This window comes from Pezoporus wallicus, unplaced genomic scaffold (genome assembly GCF_028554395.1).
Source record: "Pezoporus wallicus isolate ANWC-B61680 ecotype Strahan unplaced genomic scaffold, APGP_CSIRO_Pwel_v1 contig_3365, whole genome shotgun sequence".
Taxonomy (NCBI): Eukaryota; Metazoa; Chordata; class Aves; order Psittaciformes; family Psittacidae; genus Pezoporus; species Pezoporus wallicus.
The window spans coordinates 1,842,159-1,863,941 of NW_026640883.1; the positions used below are offsets into that span (position 1 = coordinate 1,842,159).

At 47.2% G+C, this 21,783-nt stretch overlaps 1 protein-coding gene across 3 annotated transcripts in view; it reads right to left on the reverse strand.

The window, feature by feature from the left end:
* The window catches only part of SH3PXD2A (SH3 and PX domains 2A), a 252,489-nt gene that overhangs the window by 197,301 nt on the left and 33,405 nt on the right, over nucleotides 1–21,783 (reverse strand). For all 3 annotated transcript variants that reach the window (XM_057421098.1, XM_057421099.1, XM_057421097.1), the window contains exon 2: nucleotides 12,013–12,093. In XM_057421098.1, the coding sequence (XP_057277081.1) occupies nucleotides 12,013–12,093 (81 nt within the window). The remainder of the gene's footprint in view (nucleotides 1–12,012; nucleotides 12,094–21,783) is intronic.

The following is a 21,783-nucleotide window of genomic DNA, read 5'->3' on the forward strand; positions in this document are numbered from 1 at the left end:
ATTTTCAATATACTCTTATCTTAGTGCATGGAACAGTCCCTATAAAGCTGCTGAGTCCATCTGGTCCATGATGTCAGGCTCCATCTCTTGTAACAGTCTTCCAGAATAGGAGAGACTGTGTGCAGTGTTCACACTCATGAATAACTAGGGCAATAGTGTCCATTGCTAAGTCCACCCCTCGATCATGAGTCCATCTCTATGTTGCATCTCTGCTCTGATGGCCTGAAGTGCCATGGGCCCACCAGGCTTAAAATAATTCACTGTCCCCTTAAGCAGTTTCTGCAGCTTGCTGCTGGGGACTCCATACAGCTGCCTTCCATCTCCGATGCTTCCAAAGCACTGGAGGGGCCCAGTGGACTAGATACTTGCCCATACTGTCCCACACACCCTGCCACTCATGACTGTCCAGCCTTGGAGAAAATCTCTTGGTCCCCCAGCATTGTCGTCTAACCTCAGACAAGACCCAAACCTGACTCTGCTTAACTTCTGAGATCAGACAAAATGGTGGTGGGTAGCACACAGCCTGTGTGTGTGCCAACATGCTGATCCCCATCACAATCAGCAGGCAGGTCCCAAGGGTACCCAAAGGCCATTCAGAGCCTTCAGAACTCTGAAACGATGCTGCTGTACTTGTCACTGGGGCTGGTGTAGTTGCTGTGCTTGCCGGCTCTCCCACCGCCAGCTTCTCTTTTCCTGAGTCCAGCTCTTCCTCCTCTGCCTTGCTGGGAAGTGCTGCGTGGTTTTCTGCGTCCTCCTGGGGCTCGGCGGGCGGCTTCCGGGGAATGCTCTCGGCCGTCGCAGGGCTGGGCTCGGCCGCGGAGCTCGGCTCCTCCGCAGGGCTCGGCTCCTCCGCCGCTTTCTCCCGCTGCTCGGCAGCCGCTTCCTTCTGCTCCTCGACCGCCCCGGCCTCTTCCACCCGCAGCCGTCCCCTCGCGGCCTCCGGCCCCGCTCCCGCCGCCGGTTGCTCCCCGGGGCCGCTCTCCCGGGCCGGTTCGGCTGCCGCCGGCTCCCGGGGCCGCTCCCCTTCAGCTCCCCGCAGCCTCACGAAGATGGAGAGTAGGGCGAGGGCCAGGACGGTGAAGAGCAGCCGGACGGCCAGGTACAAGTCCACGGCCACGTCCGTCCCGCCCTGCTGCTGGAGCCCGCCTGTATTACAAGCCATTGCCATAAAGCACAGTGAGACAAGAACCTTAGCCCAGGCCCCACACTTGATAAACACTAACACAGCAAATACCGGCTCTAAGTAAGTTACAACGGTCTGAAGCTGTGAGATCAACAAGAACAACTCTGAGAGCCAATAAATCGTCATTGTGATGAGTGACTATTTAATCCAGTCAAATCTGTCGTTATCTCAACCCTTTGGGCCCCACGTTGGGCGCCAAGAAGAACTGTCGTGGTTTAAACCCAGTCAGGTAATTCGTTCGCTCACTTCCCCCCCTTTCTTGCCCTCCCCCTGCTCCCGGAGGGACGGAGAGGAGAATCGAAAAGAATGCAATTCCCACGGGTTGAGATAAGAACAGTTTAGTAACTAAGGTATAACACAGATCACTACTGCTACCACCAATGATAATAATGATAAAGGAAATAACAAGGGAAGAGAATACAACACCTCAGCACCAGCTGACCGATAACTCGCCCCCCCCAGCCCGACCAAGCTCCAACCGATACCTCCTCCAACCCTGCAGTCTCCCAGCCCTTCCGGCTAACTCCCAGTAACATCCTGGGCATGACGTGCTGTGGTATGGAATACCTCTTTGGTCAGTTTGGGTCAGGTATCCTGTCTCTGCTTCCTCCTGGCTTCCCCTCCTCCCTGGCAGAGCATGAGGCTCACAAAGTCCTTGGCCAAGCCAAAACATCGCTATCAGTTCTGTTCCCAGGCCGAAAGTCAAAACACTGCACTGCACCAGCTACCAAGAAGGAGAAACATGACTACTACTGCTGAACCCAGGACAATGTTGAGGACACCAGAACTGCACACAATACTCCAGGTGAGGTCTCACGAGAGCAGAGTAGAGGGGCAGGATCACCTCCTTCGACCTGCTGGTCACGCTCCTTTTGATGGAGCCCAGGATACGGTTGGCTTTCTGGGCTGCAAGCGCACACTGCGGGCTCATGTTCATTTTCTCATCAACCAGCACCCCCAAGTCCGAATAAGGCAGAAAACAAACTCCCATCTTCACACTCTACACTGCTTCTGCAAAGAAGGTAAGTTATTCAGGTGCTAAGGGGAAGAAGCAAATAGAACCCAATACTGATAAATCAGGCTGGTGTGAGCCTGATCAGGAGCCTTTCCTATGGCAGGCATGACTATACACAGTCCACAGCAGAAGAAATGCCAGTTGATGCTTTTGTGTGTCCTGTAAGCCAACCCTGGTGTAACAGGACTAAGAGCTATGGCTCCTTCCAAACACAGCCTTCCCACATCTGAGCCTGTAGGAGCAGAAAGCCGGGAGGGGTGAGGTGGCAGGGAAAAGAGCCCTGACAGAGCCCTGCATAACCTTTCCATTATGGCTGGGCAATTTTCTATTTGCACTCATGTGCAATAATGTAAATAAACTCCCCATAACCCTTGCAGGGCTATTTAGGACGTTTGTGAAAACAACCAACTCCTCTCATCGCGGGCCAAGGGATGCGAGCACAACAGGCACTTCTCATCTCAGTCTCCGCACACTTAATGAAAGTGAAGGATTGTATTCCCGGCACAAAAGTGGAATTGTGTTCCAGGGCTGGGGGTGCGAACTCCGTGCGCTTTTCCGGCAGTATAAATAATTGAAAGCTGAGTGCGATTAGGAGAGAGCGGCGAAACGGTGGAGGGGGTGGAACTGTCACGACTGAACTTTCAGGGCTTGGGTGCTTTGGGGAAGAAAGGCCACGAAACAATCCTGCCGAGGAATGTGATTTTCACACAGATATTCCAGAAGAATATAAAAAGGCTGATCTTGATCTCTGCTAAAAGAGGAAATACGCCAATAAAGCGGCACTTGGAGAATTCACTGCTGTGCGAGAGCAGCCCCAGTGCAGTAGCTTTAGCTGGGGCCAGTCCCACAGCATAGCTGCCCTCCTGTGTTTTATTGTTCCAGCAAACAAAACCTGGAACAAGGTTAACAAACAAGTGGGCTCCTCCCAAGGCTGAGCTTTAAATCCTGCTAAGGAGACCTAACGGGCTATGGCAAGACCTTCCAACACCAGAATAATGGAGATGGAGGAGGGATAACGCAGGAGGTATAATATATTGATCCTTGACATGCTGTGCTCAAGACAGCCCAGTTTTACCATGTTTCTGCATAATCCCCTCTATGAGATACCATTCAGGCACAAAACCAGAAGACCTGGGCCCAACCAAAATTTTCCATCATGGTTCAGAATTCTTGGAAATTTCAGGCATTTTTACACTTCCATTAGCACCACATCCTTGCACGGACTCATGTTCCTGATGCATTTGATCTTTAACATGAAAAGCACCCAACAGCTATGAAAACAGGTCTGAACCCTCCTCATCTGATGTGAGGTAAATCGATTTGGTTCTTTTGGGAGAACTTGTTCCTTTTCCTCTTTGTGGCTGTATCCAGGAGAGCCTTTCCCACATTGCAGGGTCCCCACTGTGGACAGCATCAGTGTCAGTGACAGGTACTGATAACAAGAACAACTTATACAAACCAAAGCTCTAGAAAGAAAGGGAATAATTCACAGTAAATAACCCTTTTGACCAATGCCACTGCTTTCTGTGCTTACTAGAGGCCCATAAATGGAGTCTGATATACCTCAAGGATCCCTGAAGGATCTTTGCAGGTAGCAGGCTTGTGTAGTTCAAGTGGTGGATGCAGAGTATCTGATACTACAATATTATCTAACCTTCCTGTTCCACAGAGGAGTGGCTTTAAGCCTTTAAAACTCAGGTTCTTACTCCAGGCAATGTGAATTCACCCACTGAGAAATGTGCTGTACAGTACAGCTCTGCAGCACTCCCTTGAGATTCTTGGGTTGGACAAACCCACCCAAGTTAAACTCTTCCTAGATAATTCATCAAAAATGCATGCATGCAAAAAGCAGGTAAAGCAACTTGTTTATAGCTTCCAAATAATATCCACAGAGAATTTTTCAGTCCAAAAATGCCATCAGTGAATATGGAATAAGGAAGAAACCTCCTAAGAAGGTGGAGGAATAGCAGTAGAAGACCCTGTACAGTTAAAAGGATGCAATAAAGAAGTCAACAACCTCTTTGTGTCTTTGTGATGCTTCCAAAAAGAAAAAACAAACAAACAAACAAAACCAAACAAAACCAAAAGCCACCCATTTGTCTAACTACATATACAGCCCATAGCTTACTTAAACTTTGTTTTACTTCTAGGATGAGGAGCCTGCCTAAAGAACAGTTATAAATTCAATGCTAACAGAGATCTACCAGTGTTGAACTTCTGCTCAGGGGCTGCAAAAGGCAGGAAGTCAGCAGAGACAGTGAATTCCCTTCAGCAGTCAGAGCAGATCATTAACTGTGTAGCCCCTTTAGAGCAGCTCAGATTGTTGCAGTGCAGCGCAGCACAGCACATGAGGAGATCACAAGGATGGAGAAGAAAACTCATCTTTACAGCAGCCTGCCACTTAATGCTATGCTCCTTTAAGAGCTTAGAATTGAATAAGCATTTAACCTGGGTCAGACCTGGTGAAAGCTTCTTGATGGTGTGATGAAACTTTTCAATACTACTGATTCCACATACAGGACATGAATAGCAGGGACTTGTTGACATTCAGGAGAATATCAGCATTGTACAGAAGAATATCTATGTGGTGCAATGACAACAGACAGCATTCGTCTCTGTCACTGATGCCATGGTGGGGTCCATGCTCATGGTTTGTGGCAGCAAAGGAACAGAGGAGGACACAATCCTCAAAGATGCTGCTTCCAGAGATTCCTGTTCACAGTAGAGTCAGGACAACCACCCAACCAGAGCCCCAAAACCTCACTAGCCCCAAAACATCTAGAACATGGCAGGGGATTGGAACTAGATGATCTTTAAGGTCCCTTCCAACCTCAACAGCACCCAAGTGCAGAAGTAAGAAGGGGAGGGTTTCCAAAGGCTGGGTCATTTTCTCAACTGCAGTTTATTTGCCACATTCATTGAATGTGGGCTCTATTGTAGCTTGGCAGGCACTTTGCAATTTCCCCATCACAGCCTTCATCTTTGTCTGATGTGTAAAGTCTTTTAGAAACAAACACTGGAAGCTGAACAGATTGTTTTGCCAAGCAAAGATTTCAAAAATGATGGAAATAAGAATTATAAACAATTCCATTTATTCACGGAAGACAAAGATACTCCCCCAAGCCAGCTGGTGTCCTAAGGCACTAACTGAAGCCTAGAAGGACAAACAGTATCCAAATAGCCTTTAAATCAGCTGACAAAACCATTCTCAGCTCAATGACCGTATCAGTTTTTCATTCCCCCCCCCCCCCAGGGGCATCTCAGCTCCCCCAGCAAGCCCTATTACTGGCAAGCTTGCTGCTGGGCTGTTTTTCTGAGGGCAGGCACCCTGCATGCCAAGGCTTGCAAGCACAGGGCGCTCCAGCACAGCTGGAGACATGGGAGGCATGGTCAGCCCTCACAGCTGGCTCAGGGCTCCTCCTAGAATCCTCTTCTCCTGCATCACCTGCAAGCCTTGCCACTGTGGCCTCTCCGCACGCTGGGATCACAGCCTGGGATAGCAGCAGCAGACAAGTGGCCCTGTTTACTCAGTAGAAAGGACGTGCCATTTCTCCCCAAGGACCCGGTGCTGACCTTTGGGAACAGACATGTTGACAGAGCCATGTTAAGATTTCCTCTGAATTTTCCCAGGCTTGTTTCAGTTTCACTCTTGCTCTTAAGGAAGCTGTTTTCAAACCAAAGCCTACATCTCAACTGCTGGAGTAACTCCATCCCTCCAGTCCTGTGACTACCAGGGACTGCCCTGAAGCCAAGCCCTGGGGTTGAGCCTCACAGGTCAGATATGGAGCCAGGTCCCCAGTTTGGAGAAGGATTTCACAGCCACTGTCAATGTCCACAGCTGGGCCAGGATGCTGAGGCTCAGCATCACACACTGAGGGAAAGGGAGCAGGAGAAATTTGATCTTTGCAACCCAGAGCATCCTGCCCAAGGCCCGCACAGCCCAGAGCAGAGGGAAGCACGTGCTTTGACTGCAGACCAGATCCCCTGCTGTCAACACAGCCCAGTGGGAGCAACGCCAGTAAGTAAAATCTTCCCTTCTTCCCTTTCTCCCCCTTTTCACTGTGCACTTGCACCACAGCTTGATGCAACAACCCTCCGTCATGCTGCTCCTCCCCACCTCTTCCCCTACCCTACTCAACCCCACCTTCTCCTCCAGCTTTCCTGCCTGTTTCCATACGCACCCTCACGTAGCCCAACAGAAACACTCCCTGTGCCCATCAGAGGCTGAGAATCTTTTAACACAAACCTCCCACGCTGCAAGAGGGGCAAGCTGCATCACGCCCGGAGCCACATCAACAGCCCTCCTTCCCTTCCCACAGTGCCAGGAATTACATGTGGGGCAGCACCTATGAAGAAAGCATCATGCAATGCAGTGACCCCACTGCTGTGGATGGCTGAGGAGACCAGGCAGTGACTCTACTCACCTGCCTATAAAGGCCTATGAGGTTGAGGGTTAGGGGTTAGCATTTGCAAATGCAGGACACTTGTCCCGTTGCATTCTTACCTAACTCTTCACCACTGATAAAGGTAGCACATGCTTGAGCTTGTCTATTCACTGCTCCTGCGGAGCTAAAAGCAAGGGCCTTACAACATGAAATAATATAGGTCCTACAAAAACAGTCATTTCTGAGTCAGACTGCACTGGACTACCAGGTTTAGGACTACAGTCTCCACTTGGGTATCTAACCAAAATTAACTAATGGAGTGAATATACACAAGTCATAGAATCATAGAATGGTTTGGGTTGTAAAGGAGCTTAAGACCATCCAGTTCCAGCCCCCCTGCCATGGACAGGGACACCTTCCAATAGACCAGGTTGCTCAAAGCCCCATCCAGCCTGGCCTTGAACATTGCCAGGGATGGAGCTCCCACAGCTTCCTTGAGCAACCTGTTCCAGCGCCTCACCACCCTCACTGTAAAGAATTTCTTCCTTAGATCTAATCTAAATCTCCCCTGTTCAAGGGGACCCATTACCCCCTGTTCTATCACTACAGTCCCTAAGAATTGCATCACTCCATCAGAACCACATCACATACCTACTCTGCAAGCACCCTGCACTGATTCCCCCTCTGCTCTGCCCCAGAAAGCCTGCATCCTCAAGCCACCAAGGTCCTGTTTCTCAAATCATAGCAACCCAATGAAATACAGGGTGCTCAGGCATGAGGCAGTTACAACCACCTGACTGCAAATGAGAGTGGACATTACAATACTTGATACAGCTTGGGATAACAGAGAAAGGGATGTTTGTACAGAGGTGGATGCAACAGAAGAATGATCAATAGCAGCAGCATTCAGACGATTCCCAGTCTGACCAAGAAAAGCAGCGATACAGACTGCAATTCCTGTTCTTTAAAGCACCACTTTTGTTTAATATCCCCTTCAATGCTCAGTTACTCCATTACAGCACTGTAAACAATCAGGATGACCCTAGCAATAACAAATGAAGCTCTTGATGTTTTATCGTCCGCCTGAAAACAACTTACATCTCTTTCGACTCCCTAATAAAATTCTTGATATTCTTTATTTTTCATGTTCTAATTGGCTGCTAGTGAGCTCCTCTTTCTGTCCCACTTTGAAGAAAACCTGCTTAGATCAGCACACCACAGCAGCAGACAGCTTTTTGCTAACCGATACGCAAAGCAAACGCGTGAACAGAGCATTGTTTATTGCCTTTTCAAAATGGTGACATTTCAGATGTCTCCTGGCAGCCAAAATGTCTGTGTGGGTCATTGTGCACAGAGACGGGGATCTGCCTACCTAACATTCCTGCCGTGGCTCCAGCGGGGACGTCGTTTGCCTCTCATGCAGTCAGAAACACAACGTGGGATTATGGCACGCCGCTACAGCCAGCTGCTGTGTTTTGCCTTGGAGAAAGCTGTACTTTGCTGTTTTGAGAAAGGATCCTCCTACAGCTCCACACACAGAGACCCAGCCATCCTCATGGGAGCAATGGAGGAGCTGGCATCGGAGCGTAGGGTTTGGTCCCTTTGTCAAGGCTGTGGTCCTATTCATACTCTGACTCCAGGCACCAGATAACACAGGCATGAAACTCGACCAGAACGTTTGGAGTTGCTGCATAAAATGCAGAAGATGAGCCACTGGTGATTCAAACTAAGACACCAGGCACTGACCCTTGGCCATTTTCCCTGTTCACTTTGCTGGGGAGAGGGCTTTTCAGCAGCGAGGGGCAACAACCAGCTGGGCTCATAGTACCTGTAAAAGCCCAAGTGAGCTTGTGGAAACTGAGCAAGTGGAAGGGAGTGGGGAAAGAGCCACCCTTCACACCTGCCAACTGCAATTTCCAGCCCATCATAGCCACTGGGAGGGTAAGCTGGCTGCATCCCCACCCTTCTCCACCTTACACACATGCTCAACTGTGAATCCAGATATTCCTGGGGGAGAAAAGGGTTAAGGGCCTCCAAAGGCACTTTCCAGAAAGAAAAATACGGGCCTTACATCTGTAGATGCCTTTTACTGCAGAATGGAAACACCAGGAGTTATCCCTGCTATCCCAATGTGTCCTTTCTCAGCTCCTTTTGGGACAACAGTAGCACTGCTGAACTGTCAGCTCAGAACAGGATTCTGCTGCCACCACCAGTAAAACAATCAGCGATGACGGAAGACCTCAAATGGCATCCAGGAAATGTGCCTCACTGGGCCACCAGCCTGTCATGAGGGTCAGCAGTACCCACAGATGATGCTCACATTGCTCTCCTAGTGATGGGCTCCTCATACTCCCCCGTTCTGCACTGTGGGCAAGTGCATGAGAAAGCAGCACTTAAAGTATTACATTAGGAGATGGCTTTGACCCCATGTGGTGCTCAGGTGCAAATGCCTCCCCAGTCTGACAGACAACAGATAAGTGGACTTGACAAGCAATTTATCGTAGTGCTTTAATCTATGCAGAGTTAATTCAATTCTTTCAATCCTATTTACTGAGACACTGGCACCCACGTCTATTCTGCTGCCATCATTTGACCCATGCGCAGCAGCAGACGTGACTTGGTTGCACAACTAAATGATGCAGCAGCACCCTGATTTAAGTTAAGCCCGTACTTTCAGATCTCTAACCCTCACTGAAGCAGCACAGGGCTGGCACTAAGCCTAGGCTTGTTGCATTGGGTTCTGTTTGCTGTACTTCTCATGCCTTTGTGGGGCAAACTCCAGCTTCGAAACCCCACGGTATGTCTAGTCTCGCTGCCCATTACTCATCTTGAAAGCAACCTCACTCCCAATTCAAGTGTGTGTACTGCTGAAACAGCACAACCAAACACTTCTGGGATTTGAATCCTTAGGACAGAGCAGCCTCTTACTGACTGCAGTGCCTAAGAGGATTTGCTAGGAAGTGTTTCAGAAACCCCAGTATCTTGTAATGGAAGGGCTCTCAAAACCACTGAGCCACTTCCCACAGACAGAAACGTTTGGGGCAGGGTGGGCTCTCTTTTAAAGAAACATGAAATTGCAGTAGTGAAATTAATTATCTGTATTCCTCCCCAGCTGCCTCTGGGCAATTAGGGCAGCCTCCCCCCGTGTTTCCCCGTGGGTCCTATCCAGTGTCACTATCAACACCAGGCACTGCAGCCCTGATTAAGTCATTTCAAGTCCATCCTTGTTCCTCCACTTCAAGTCAAAAGCAAATAAGACACGTGCAGGCTTTGGAAGCCCTGAAGTGCCCCTCAGTCATGGGCACAGTGGGATGAGTGGAGCTGGCAGGGACCTGCAGACTCCAGCTGTTCTGGACAAGAGTGGTGCCTGTGAATTGGCTGAGCATCACTCACTGAGTATTTGCTTGATTTTCTGCTTCAAGGGACACATAATGATAAGCAGGGACACTACCAAAGTAGATTGATTATGCTAAGGCCATGTTACCATGCATCGTATCAGGTCGCAAAACCCAGGTCCAACCAGTGCTAGGTTACACCAAAGAATCTTTAAAGTACAGATCATCCCTTATATGGATGAAATTTGCTCCATATACACACAGGACCTTGTCCCCATCTTACAGCTGAGAAACTGAGGCACAGATTGCCACAGCAAGATGCTTACAGAGACATGACAAGGCCATAGAAACCCCAGGTGAAGACCTCAGTTTCACTAACTGTGCACCTAATGCTGCAAGAGCTAAAGAGGTTATTGCAGAGAGCCGTCACTGCTAATGCAGTGGTGGCCCTGACAGAGATTCCTGGGAGAGAAAAGGGTTAAGAAAGGGAATTTTGTTACTTTCTTGTCGTATTTTCTCGTGGGGGGAGAAGCGTTGTGCAAGCGAGAGTTTTCCACTGGCGCTAGGCCCCCTCGCACTTATCAATGGGACCTTTCAGGACTCACTCCCTGATTGAGACATCATTTCCTGTCCAACACACTAACCCCATTGATAACTCCGTGCTTGATGGGAACTTTTCAAACCTACCAGGAAAGGCCAGGAGACCCAGAAGAACATATACATGAAAACAGAACTGGGGCAAAAATTAAAAGAAGAGAGAAAGAAACAGCTCTGGCCACAATCTGCATGCTGACAACAACTGTGTGTGATTACAGAGCTGTGCATCTTTAGCAGGTACATTAGACACTGATTTAGTCTACACAGGGGTAGGACTGGCAAGCCTGGCACTTCAGCCCAGTAAGAAGTGGAGAGGGGTATAAGAGAAGCATCTCTCCTTTGTCTTCCAGCCACACAGCAAACACAGAAATCAGGACTGGCCACAGAAATGGTCCTGTTTCCTACCAGAAAAGCCAGGAGGCCATAACCGATACAGATTGCAGAACAGGCTAGAGACTTCAGATGTCCAAGTATCAGAAATGGCACATAAAGGAGAGCAATGGTGAAAGTAAGACTCTTAAAGATATCTCAGATCAGCTATCCAAGGGAAGAACTCTTTCTTCCCTAATTTATCATGGCAAAAAGGCTTAATGCTATTTCCCAAGACACAGCTCGGTCAGCTGTGTACATCCTTAACATTGGCTGTGAGGACTCACTTGATACTTAACCACAGCCCAGCTCCAAACACCATCTGCAGCCCAAAGTCAACATTCCCCCCAAAGTTCAGGAGTCTGACAAACCGCAGCTTTTGCTTTCAGCCCAGACAATTACAGCTTTTCTGCCTACAGAGGTATGATGATACAAAGGTATCAATGGACATGGATTATTGCTAAATAGTCCTGAGCCAGAAAGCTCTCCATACCCATGCAGGTGCCTGGAAGCAGGACCAGAAATGAAGATGCTCACTCTGAAACTTTGTAATCTGGACTTTTCCTATTTCCTGGCTTCAGACTTTGGTCAGCAGCTATCCAGCAAGAAAGCTTTCTATGAAATCTAAATATACAGGCACAGGATACAGCAAAGGAGCTGTACAAAACAGCAGGAGCCAGGACACCAGCTGACTGGGTAGACAATTAGGAGGAGAGTCTGGAAGGTTTCCACTACCATCTCCATTACCAAACTGCTGTGGGAGTGTGCAAAAGCTCTGCTGTTCTCAGTGATTTGGGGAAGTAGTTTCTGGGGGCCCAGAATGTAGCTCTCTTTCTGCTCTTTCTGTTCTAAGTGCATTTGAAGTATTTAAAATTAGATCCCCTCTTCAATGGGAACCATTCATGAAAATGTCAGCTTTAAATGTCTTTACAGTGCAAGTTACTTGCTGTGAGCATACCACCCACTTATCTTACACCCTACAAGGACAGAGTCTGAAAAGTTTCAAGATCATGACATGTAACAGACCAAACACACACAAAGCTTTATTTAAAGGCACTATTAACCCAGCTGGAAATGCGACTAGAAGGGAGTGGAAGTAATATTTTATGTTAGACAAGACAGACTTACCTGCAGGTCAAAGAACTTGCTGTATCTCCGATAGATGATCTGGGAAGTCAGGTCAGACCATGTTACGTTGATGATATAGACCTGTTCAGGGAAAAGAAAACACAAGTCAACGTGGGCCATGAAACACAGGATACATACAAAGGCTGAAGTCAGCTTAGGTTAATTCCACGTCTCACTGGTGCTCACAACGAGGAAAATAGCCCTGGGTGCAGCACTAGACTGAATTAAAGCTGTTGCCCTGTTGCAGCCTTTAGCAGAGATTTCAGGAGAGCACCCAGTGCTCTCTCACCTGTCCCCATCCCCAGCTCCCACTGATTTTGCTCTCCCTGGGATTAAAGCTTGGAGTGATGGCACATTCGCTCCTCCCTGGTAGCACACTCTGGTCTCTACCTCTACCCATCTGGAGGGTCCCAGGAGCTGCTGCAGGCATGGCTGAGAGAATGATTCTACCCCTGAAGCAACAGCTCACTATGAGCTGCTGATCTCCTATCCCATACTCCAGGTTTTCCTTGTACATGGAGATGTGCCTATGGCCCTTCCTAGGTAAAACAAGGAAAGTCAAACAGAACTCAGCACCTGGGGAGCTGTCAGATTACAGCTGTGCAACACAGCTGCTTACACACATCCATACAGGTGTGACAACACTCAACCCCACAGCACACAGCCACGGCTGAGCCACATCGTACCACTCAGCACCTTTGGCACCTATCAGACTGATTTGAAGGTGATGTAAACCAGGTCAGCACAAGTGGCACTGTTTTGTTACATCAGTGGAAATAAAAACAAAAGCCCAGAACAAGCCCAGGATTTGCCCTGTTCAGCCCCACTCCATCCTCCAAACACATCATCTTACAGAAACACTGTTTTGCCAGAAGCTGTGATAAAAAGTTGACAAAAATATGCACATGCACATGCACACACACACACATATATAAACCACAAGTGTTTCCTTTTGACCTCAAAACATTAAAAAGAATAAAAAAAAATAAGAAAAATAAGGTAAAAATGAGCCAGATTCTACTCTCATACACTCAAAGCAAATGCTGGTCCTTCTGCCTTGATGACAGATACACACGACTTCAGCAAGCACAAGACAAAGTCACTGTTGGTGACTATACAATGCAAGTCTAATGGAAATCACAGCTAGGCTAGCTCCCGGGTCTTTAAAGCAATCTCCAGGTTTCACATACGGAGCAAGACAAGGATCTGACATAAGAAACAGGAAAGCATCCCTCCTCCCTCAGCCCCAGTGCTGCAGTAACTCTCCCTTTTGTCATGGACGCAGAAGCGAAGCTGTCTCTAGCACAGGGGGATGGATAAGCATCACCTTCCTCTTCATCTCCCCAAGGACACTGGCCCATCTTCCATGACACTGATGCAGGGTAATTGCTTCTCTGCTTTTAATGATAAAGGGTATTGTATGAAAACCCCTGGAGGGATGTTGAAGAACAGGCTTAACAATGCCTTTCCAAGGACTGCTGAGGGATTTCTTCCTTCTTCTTCTTCCCCAGTAGGAGAGAGGTGCCAACCACAGAGGTCCCACAGCCTTGCTTTCCTCTCTGCTTATTAGACCATATTCAATCCCCAGGCTCCCCATCTACTGCAGCCCAGTTTCATGGCATTAAGGAACCAGACCTACTGAGCACAGGCTGTTAAGGAGATCTGGGAACTTTCCTAGAGCACTGAGGCTAATGACTAATTTGACTGAATTTGACTCAGTTATCATATCAAACCTATCTGCTGCTCCCACCAAGCAGAGACAATCAAGGCTGGCAAAGAAGAGCCTAGCGGCAAGAAGACATCTCTCAGCAAACCCAGGTTAAACCTCTGCTGTGTCTTACATTCCTCCTGCAAAACGGAGCCACTCAACCTCCCTCCCACAGTATGCATACACCTCCCTCCCACAGTATGCATACACACAAGCGTGACATGGATGGGAGATAAGATTGTGTAAGATGAAGATTTCAGGTCCCCTTTAAAGACCTTGTCCATGCAGACAAGGCAGAGGAGTTGGAGCCTGGGAAGGAAGCTGTTGTTGCCAATTTTCAGGCCAGCCACACTACACTGAAGAATATTTTTCCATGTGTTTGTTGTGAAGGGGAAAAAAAAAAGTTTGTAGCTTCACTCTGAGCTAATTCACAACACAAATATTTCTACTCATTCTCCATCCAACAGCTACTTTCAGATGGAAAACCCATTCAATTAAAAACAGATCATGACAGATGGGAGCTGACTGGGATCCAAAAGCAACTTCAGATACTGTAATTCTGGCCCTGGGTTCTCACAAAGGGGACAAGACAGGGATAGGAGAAACATATTGTACATGCAAATAAAGGCTGTATTTTTTCGTTAATAATGCATTTTTTCTCCAAGAAGCTAGAAACAAAACACATATGCCACAGGCTCCAGGCTTTCTGATATTCATGGCACTGCAGGCTTCCCCATGCTACTCTTCAGTATCCACAAAAACTGTGTATCCCCCAAAATTTTAACAGCCTACAAGTCTGACAGATCAGGATTTAGTCCAGACAGGAGTTAGTCCTGCTTTAAGAGTCCAGCATCATCCAGTGGTGCAGTAAGCGACACAACACCCCCATCATATGAGACTGGGCAGAGCCAGGTGCAAAGGCATGCTCTGGTCAAGAAGCTGGATGTGTTTGGCACAGGGTATGGGATTGGAGAAGGACCCCAGCTCTGAAATCCAGGCTCTGCAGGAAGGAAGCTGGCACTGACTTCAGTCAAGCCAGGATTTTGCTGCACATTCAAAACAGCAATTAGATACTTTTGAGCCTTAGGTGTCTTCAAGCTTAGCAAGTGATGAATTGGGGAGCATGCAGATGCACTGACTTTTTATTTCATGGGAAGATCATAGCAGGAGTGAGAAAAGCCTTTAATCATAACCCAGAGCTCTGTGAAGCAAGAAACTAATGGGCTCAAAATGTGCTTGGTGGGTTGCAGGTGCAAAATGTGAAATGGCTATTGATTTTCTTTGCTTCTTCGCGTAAATCAAATTGCTTCTTGACAGCCACCATTTCAAATGATGGGAAATAACCGTTAGCTTGAAAAAGATCTGAAAAATGCCACACTTTAAAAGCAAGGTCTAGAGGTTTCAAAAGACTTCGGTATCATATTTCTCTCCCTCAGAGATCAGAGTTTGGTGATTATTCGCTTCTACTGCCTCAGTCAGACCCATAACCTCTCCATGAGCAGCAAACATTACATCAGCTTACCTCGTCTTTCTTTTTTGCTCAGATCTTAAAAGGGTCACTGTGAAAGCGATCAGTGATGTCCCAGGGGAGAAAGGGAAAAGCAGTCCCGGGGGAGCCCGAGGTCATGCAAACGCAACGGGACAGGGAGGCAGCAGGAAATATCAGATAAATACGGACAGCCGTCCCACGCTCGAAAGCCCTGAACACCCGCTGGCCCAGCTTCGCTGCCTGCGGGGCCAAGGGAGGGCTTTCTGTGGCATCCAACAGCTTCCTAGAACTGAGCTACACAAGCCACAGCTCCAGCACGCAGCTGGTCCCTGCCCACAACAGTCCCAGGTCTCAGCACTCTGTTTCTTGATAGAAGACAAAAATCAAAGCATCTCACATGTCTTGGAGCAAGCTCTTCTTGCAAGTACGCTGTAAATACAGTGTTTTCCTACGGTCAATACATGCACAGCACTAAACTGGAATCGTGACTGCAAATTAAAAAGTACTATAATAATTAATTCCTTAAGGTAAAAAAGATCTGCTTTCTGTATATGCCATGATCATGGCCTTAAAGGAGTCAAACACAGCTACTATTCAAATGCTTCCCCTCAAAAATCCTTAACAAAAAGAAGTCCTTCAAAATAAATACTAATTGAAGTGCAAATTACAAACAACTCACTGCAAAATTACTGGGTGCTCCAGCCCCTAATAAAGTTCAACTTTTAATTTCACAAATCCAATCATTTTTTAGTCTATGATGTATATGAAAATCAATCTTTCTTCAGAGAAGCAAGAAGCAGGCCTATACAAACTGGAGAATATTAATCAGGAACTAAGCTCGATAAGCAGCTCTTAATATTCATGCTGCATGAAAGAAAGTGCAGGATGTGAGGGGGATTTTATCAGCTGCTAATTACTGTTTAGCTCTGGGAAACTTCCATTTTACCCATCACAGAGCAGAAAATTTACTGCAAACTGAAATTATTGCTCTCCCTTTACTGCCTACACCAAGCGATGAGGAGAGATGACTTCCTACTACAAAAAGCATTCACTCAAATGTCCTTGGGCACAACTTTATCATTGAATGTCTTGTTTTCAATGGAAAATATCCAGGTCCAGCTGACACAAACCCCAGCGGTAAAAGAGTTCAGGTTATTCCCATGTGACCAAGTTTTCAATTGGCTTTTTAGAGACTAATGTTTTGTTTCCTATAGCCAGATGAGCTGGAGTGGAAGATAAGTGCCTGAAATGAGCAGTGTGATGAGACCACCATAAGAACATCCAGAAATACATGAGCTATAGGCAAAGACAAGATTGAAGAGCAGAGACTAGAAATATCCCTGCACACGTAAGAGAGGGTGCTGTTAACCTTTAATAAGTAATTACAGTAAATACCAGCTATTATAAAGGTTTTATGAATGCAAAAAAACAACGCTACAGTACAATTCGTATGCAGATGCCATCATGACAGTCCCTTTTATCCTGGAGAACGTCAGCTTCGTCAAAGTCTCATATTTAGGTGTTGGATGTTTGTCCTCCAGTGGGTCATGATGGAGTTGGAAAGAGCACTCCTCACCTCCCATATTCAGATGCTATCAGTACCTGTGAGCTGGAAACTTCACCAGCACAGCTCAGCATGTGAAGGCTCCCGGGTCTGCTTCCATGCAAAGTCAGCCCAACTCCCACAAGGCTTGCAGCAACTTCAGCGGGTTCATTTAGCTGGTGGCATTCACAGCTCTAACAGCTCTAACTGCAGCAGCCCTCCATGAATTCAACATACCTCTGTGCCTTAAATTACCAAGGTACAGGCACTGCACCAATTTAGTTTGCATAACCATTTTAATGTCAAAGATGTGCTGATGAGCACAAATCACTGCTGGCCCAGACCCAGATTTGCAGTGATAACAGCCTAGAGACAGCACTTTCACTACCCATGAAGTCAAGGCAACAAAGCTGCTCACTTTCCAGAAGGTACTTTGATTTTAGGTTCCTTCTTCCACCCCAGAAGACACTAGCCAGGGTTTCCCCAGGGTGAGGGTCCCCAGTGTCCTCAGTTCCTGCCCTATACAAGACCTAGAGTGGCAGCAGGGAGAGAAAAGTGCTCCAGGAAAAAACTTGGAGAATGTAAGCTCTCCTCCTGCACACATCACCTGTGCCTTCACTTGGCTTGGATCGTGTTTGACACAGGATCCAGTGAGAGCAGCACGGGCTCCCTGCCCAGCTCACAGCATCCAAAAGGCCCTGAAAAGCACTGTGAGACCTGAGAAATTCCCACAGAGATGAAGTCAGACCCTGAGCCCTGAGCCCGTGGTGAATCCACCACCAGATGATGTCACCTTTCAGCACAACGGTCTCCAAGGGACCACAACTCAGCCAGGACATTGCCAAGGAAGAGTTATTTTCAACCCCAGTCTGGAGCTGCTCTCACACCAGGAATTTGAAGATTGAGCTAAGAAGCAGAGATGAGGCTCAGAAGAAACATGAAACCCAAGCAGCCCTGAACAGGAAAGCTTCTTGCAGGGTGATTGCTGCCACGGCAGGATGCCTTAGAGCAGTCCCCAGCACAAGCACTGATGCAGGCTGCACGCAGGTGCGGAGCGTCTGGCTTTTTCATGAAGCACATGTGGTTTCATGGACATCTCTCTGCCCAGCTCGTGTTTCCATTACCAATGGGAGAAATGTAACTGAGAAAAAGCCAAAGCAGCCCATGGGTCTCATGGACACGTACCTAAGTTCTGGAAGCAAAGCACAGTTACAGTATGCTGGGAGGGAACGAATTGGACAGCCCCTGAGCTTGCCAGTTCTCATCTGTGAGCAGCCACCACACTGGCAAATTAAGCAGGACACAGCAATTCCAGTTTGCATCATGATTTGCAAGCTAATTTACAACCTAATTAAACATACAGGGTGGGGGGAAGGAGAGTTTTCCTTCCTTCACTGCTTTCTTTTGTGGATCTTGTTTCAGCTCAGCAACGCAAGAGGATTAATGCCACTTCTCTTTACAGCCACATCACATCAAATCTATTCTGTACACAAGAAAAATGAACTCATTTCCAGCTCTGAATTCAGTCATACTCTGAGACTCTAGCTGGGTCCTTTCTAGCTTAGAAAATCCCACCGCTACTCCATCCTATAAGGGCACAGACCTTCCTCCTGGTGGAGTATTAACTAGGATGAAATCCATTTCTCTTTGCCAAATCCTGATATTTAAGCACAAATGAGAATAACAAACAACTGCTCCAAGCCAGCCAGCCAGCCAGCAGACATCCCTGGGAACACAGGAAGAGGAGCTCATTTGAGTATGGAGGCACCTGGCTAGATGTTTTTGCTGGTTTCCTAGCTTGAGGGGTGAGGACCAGACAAGTAACAGGGTTGTGTCTGAATAACGCATCCAGCTCATTGTGTTTACACAGGAGAGCAAGCCAGTACTCAGCCTCTCACATTTCTTATACACGGATGAGGTTTCAAAGCCCACAGTTCAAATTTCTACTTGGTCTCTTCTTTACCCTTCATACTTTTGGCATTTGCCAACTTTGGATTTTAAGCACTGAGTTCACGCCTTCCAGTACCTTCCTGCTAAGAAAATGCTAAAAAGTCCCACACAAACAGAGCAATAAGCCAAGGGGAAAAACCTCCCTGCTACACTTCTTTGCATGGTCATTTGCATGGGTATGAGAGGCATGAGAAGGTAAAAAGTGGAATTTGCACCCATAATTTGAGACATTAAGTCCACCAGAGAGCTGCAGAACTGGAATGGCTCGAGCTCCACAGCTCGGTTACAAACCACCTCCGAGCCTCTCGCCAAGCTTGTTCGTTTACTTCATTTGACTTCATTCTTAGGGGTGTGTGAGCAGAGTATGATGTGCCTAATTCTTGCAGACAGGCAATATCTGTGTTGCATTAGCAGGGCTCTGTTTTTAAACTGATATCCTGGGTCACATCAAAGACCTGTCAAGGCTCCCATCTTATCTCCAACATTCAATAAGTGGAGCTTATAGAAAGAGAATAAGAAACAGGACTAGTAAGACACAGGTCATTTCCCTGCTACCACCTCCCGGCTCCTTGCAGCTTCCCTGCAAGGAATTAGCAGACAAGGGAATTGGACAACATCCACCCATTAGACTTCCATACATGTATGAGGGAGGGAGAGCATCTGACCCCAGTACAACTTGGACTTGTATTTCTGTTTCCAATGGTTCTGTCTACCTGCATTTACTTTCCATCTGTGATGGAAACACTTGCGAAGCAGAATAACCACAGGACTGTGTTTCTGCCATTTAAGAGTTGACAGATGATTAGAAAACACATCTAAGCCTACAGAGCATTAGAATAGTAGAGTGACAAACACAAAATTGAAACAAGAACACACAGATTCTCTGTGACACCTGGCTCCCTCGTGGCCTTCTCAAATAGCCTGCTCTAGGTCTAAAAGAGGCTGTCTATGGCAAGGAAACCAAAATAATCCAGCTGCACTTCAAGGTGAAAAGTTTTCAGCTTAATGGCTCTTAAATCTGGATGCCACCTGATTTCTAAACTATATACACAGTGCTTATGTCTTTCTCCCCAGCAGGTGGTTGGTGTTTCATGAGGATGCCAAACTAAGGGAATGTCTTGGTAGAAGAAGAGTCAAAAAAATAGAGCCTTGAATTTCAAAGCCTTCAGGTAAGTTTCAGTCAACACCAAATCTCACACATCTTTGCACAGAGGTATTTATGCCTGTGTGAGATCTCTCCAAGTACCTTTCTTTCTGCTCTCAGAACAAGGGCCCATCTGCATTGTACCAGCAGGGCTCTACTGGTGCTTTTTCCCAACGATGGAGCTTGTATACAGTGCTAGAGCACCCACAGCTTGTGGCCACATGAAGACAGAGCACACCATGATATTGCTGACATTGGCTTATGTAGGGGCAGAGGGCAGAGTTTTGCACACTGTAGGCATGTGGCCTTACTTCCACAAATGACACAAGCTCCCTGTGCAGTCAGTGTTACAACCACACAGAGGCACTGCTAAATCCCAGCCTCCCCTTCAGCTTCTCGTGTTGGGGATTTCTGCTCTGCACCAACACTTGCATGTAGTTTATATTAGCATGCAAATCTTCCGGCTTTGATTCGTAACCTTCCATATGACCCCCAGATGCAGTGTTGGAAAAGCAAAGCAAGGGCCTGGGAAAGGGAGCAAAACTCCTCCAGGCCCTTCCAGAACAATGACAAAGCTCTGGGACACTCTTAGTCCAAATAATGGAAACTCTCCTGGGATTTTGCCATAGAATAGAAGAATAAATTTGTTTTCTTCTCATTCTGAGTAGAGGGAAACAAAAAGTTCATGTAAACCAGGAGACCCTCGGATTCACAAAGCCAGAGCTGAGGCACACAGTACTTCAGGTGTGATCTACAGCCCCTGACACAAAACAACTCTGAAAAACTCTTCTAACTTTTATAGTTTGTGCAGCCACATTTTTCATGCACGACTGAAGGATAAAACTTGAGGTGAAATCAAACAGATCAACTAGCAAAGCATCACAGAACTGCCAGCATAACATGCTGACAGATGAGGATTTGCATTATAATTGCAAAATGCTATGAGTTGTGACTGTAAACCAGACCTATCCTCAAAACAAACACCACTCAGCAAGCATGCAACTATACTGCATGGCCATATATATGTAAGACTGAATGTATTTGCACGCTCTTTACAGGACAATCCTGACAATGTGAAACCAACTCTTGGAAAGAAGGGAACAAACTTCCACAATTCCAGGAAGATGCAATGCTGAAGTCACTGGAAAAATATCTTTCACTTTTGATTTAAGGCTTCGTAGAAATCCGTATTTCTTGTGGGAAGAAAAGCAAAAGAAGAAAGTGATTTTGTGTCGTGGTCTTGCAAAGAACACCTGAATTGCACTGTGAAACACCAAAGAGGAGGCAAACATGGAGCACCCTCCTTATTCCCTGCTGTGCTTCTGGCCAAGGCAGAAAAAGTGATGCAAGAGTCCTGCACAGAACAGATTCCTTCCCATCAGGGCACGGCACTGAATTAAACACAAAATTACCTTCTTCCTGTGGAACTTCAGCGTTTTGGGGAAGATACTCTGCCAAATCCTCGCACCCTCAATCACTGCCTCTTTGCTAAGTTGAACTATTGTCTCTGCCCCTTCCTTCCCTCCCACTCTTATAACAGTCATCCTCCTTTTCCCTCCTTTTCCCACGCTTGGCTTCCTGTCTTCCCGCTTGCAGGAACACCCTCTCCCACCCCACATGTGCAGGACCATCACAGACAGTGTAAAACCCATCCCTCTTCAACTCTGCAACTTGCAGCCTGGCCACACACAGACCATCCTCACTGGTTTCCAGACTGAGTTAATTCAGCTCACTGGGCTGTGGGTTCTGCAGATTGGCACACATTGCTCTGTCCTGCTGGGATACAGGGATACAGAAGAAATGCTTCTTCAGCCTGGAGCAATACTGCGCTATGGGCATTTCTGCTCAAAACATCACTCCTTTAAAACCTGCAAATACAGGGATCCTGTGGTAGGAAAAGATATTCAACTGGACCCTTTTGGTGCAGAGGAGAACAA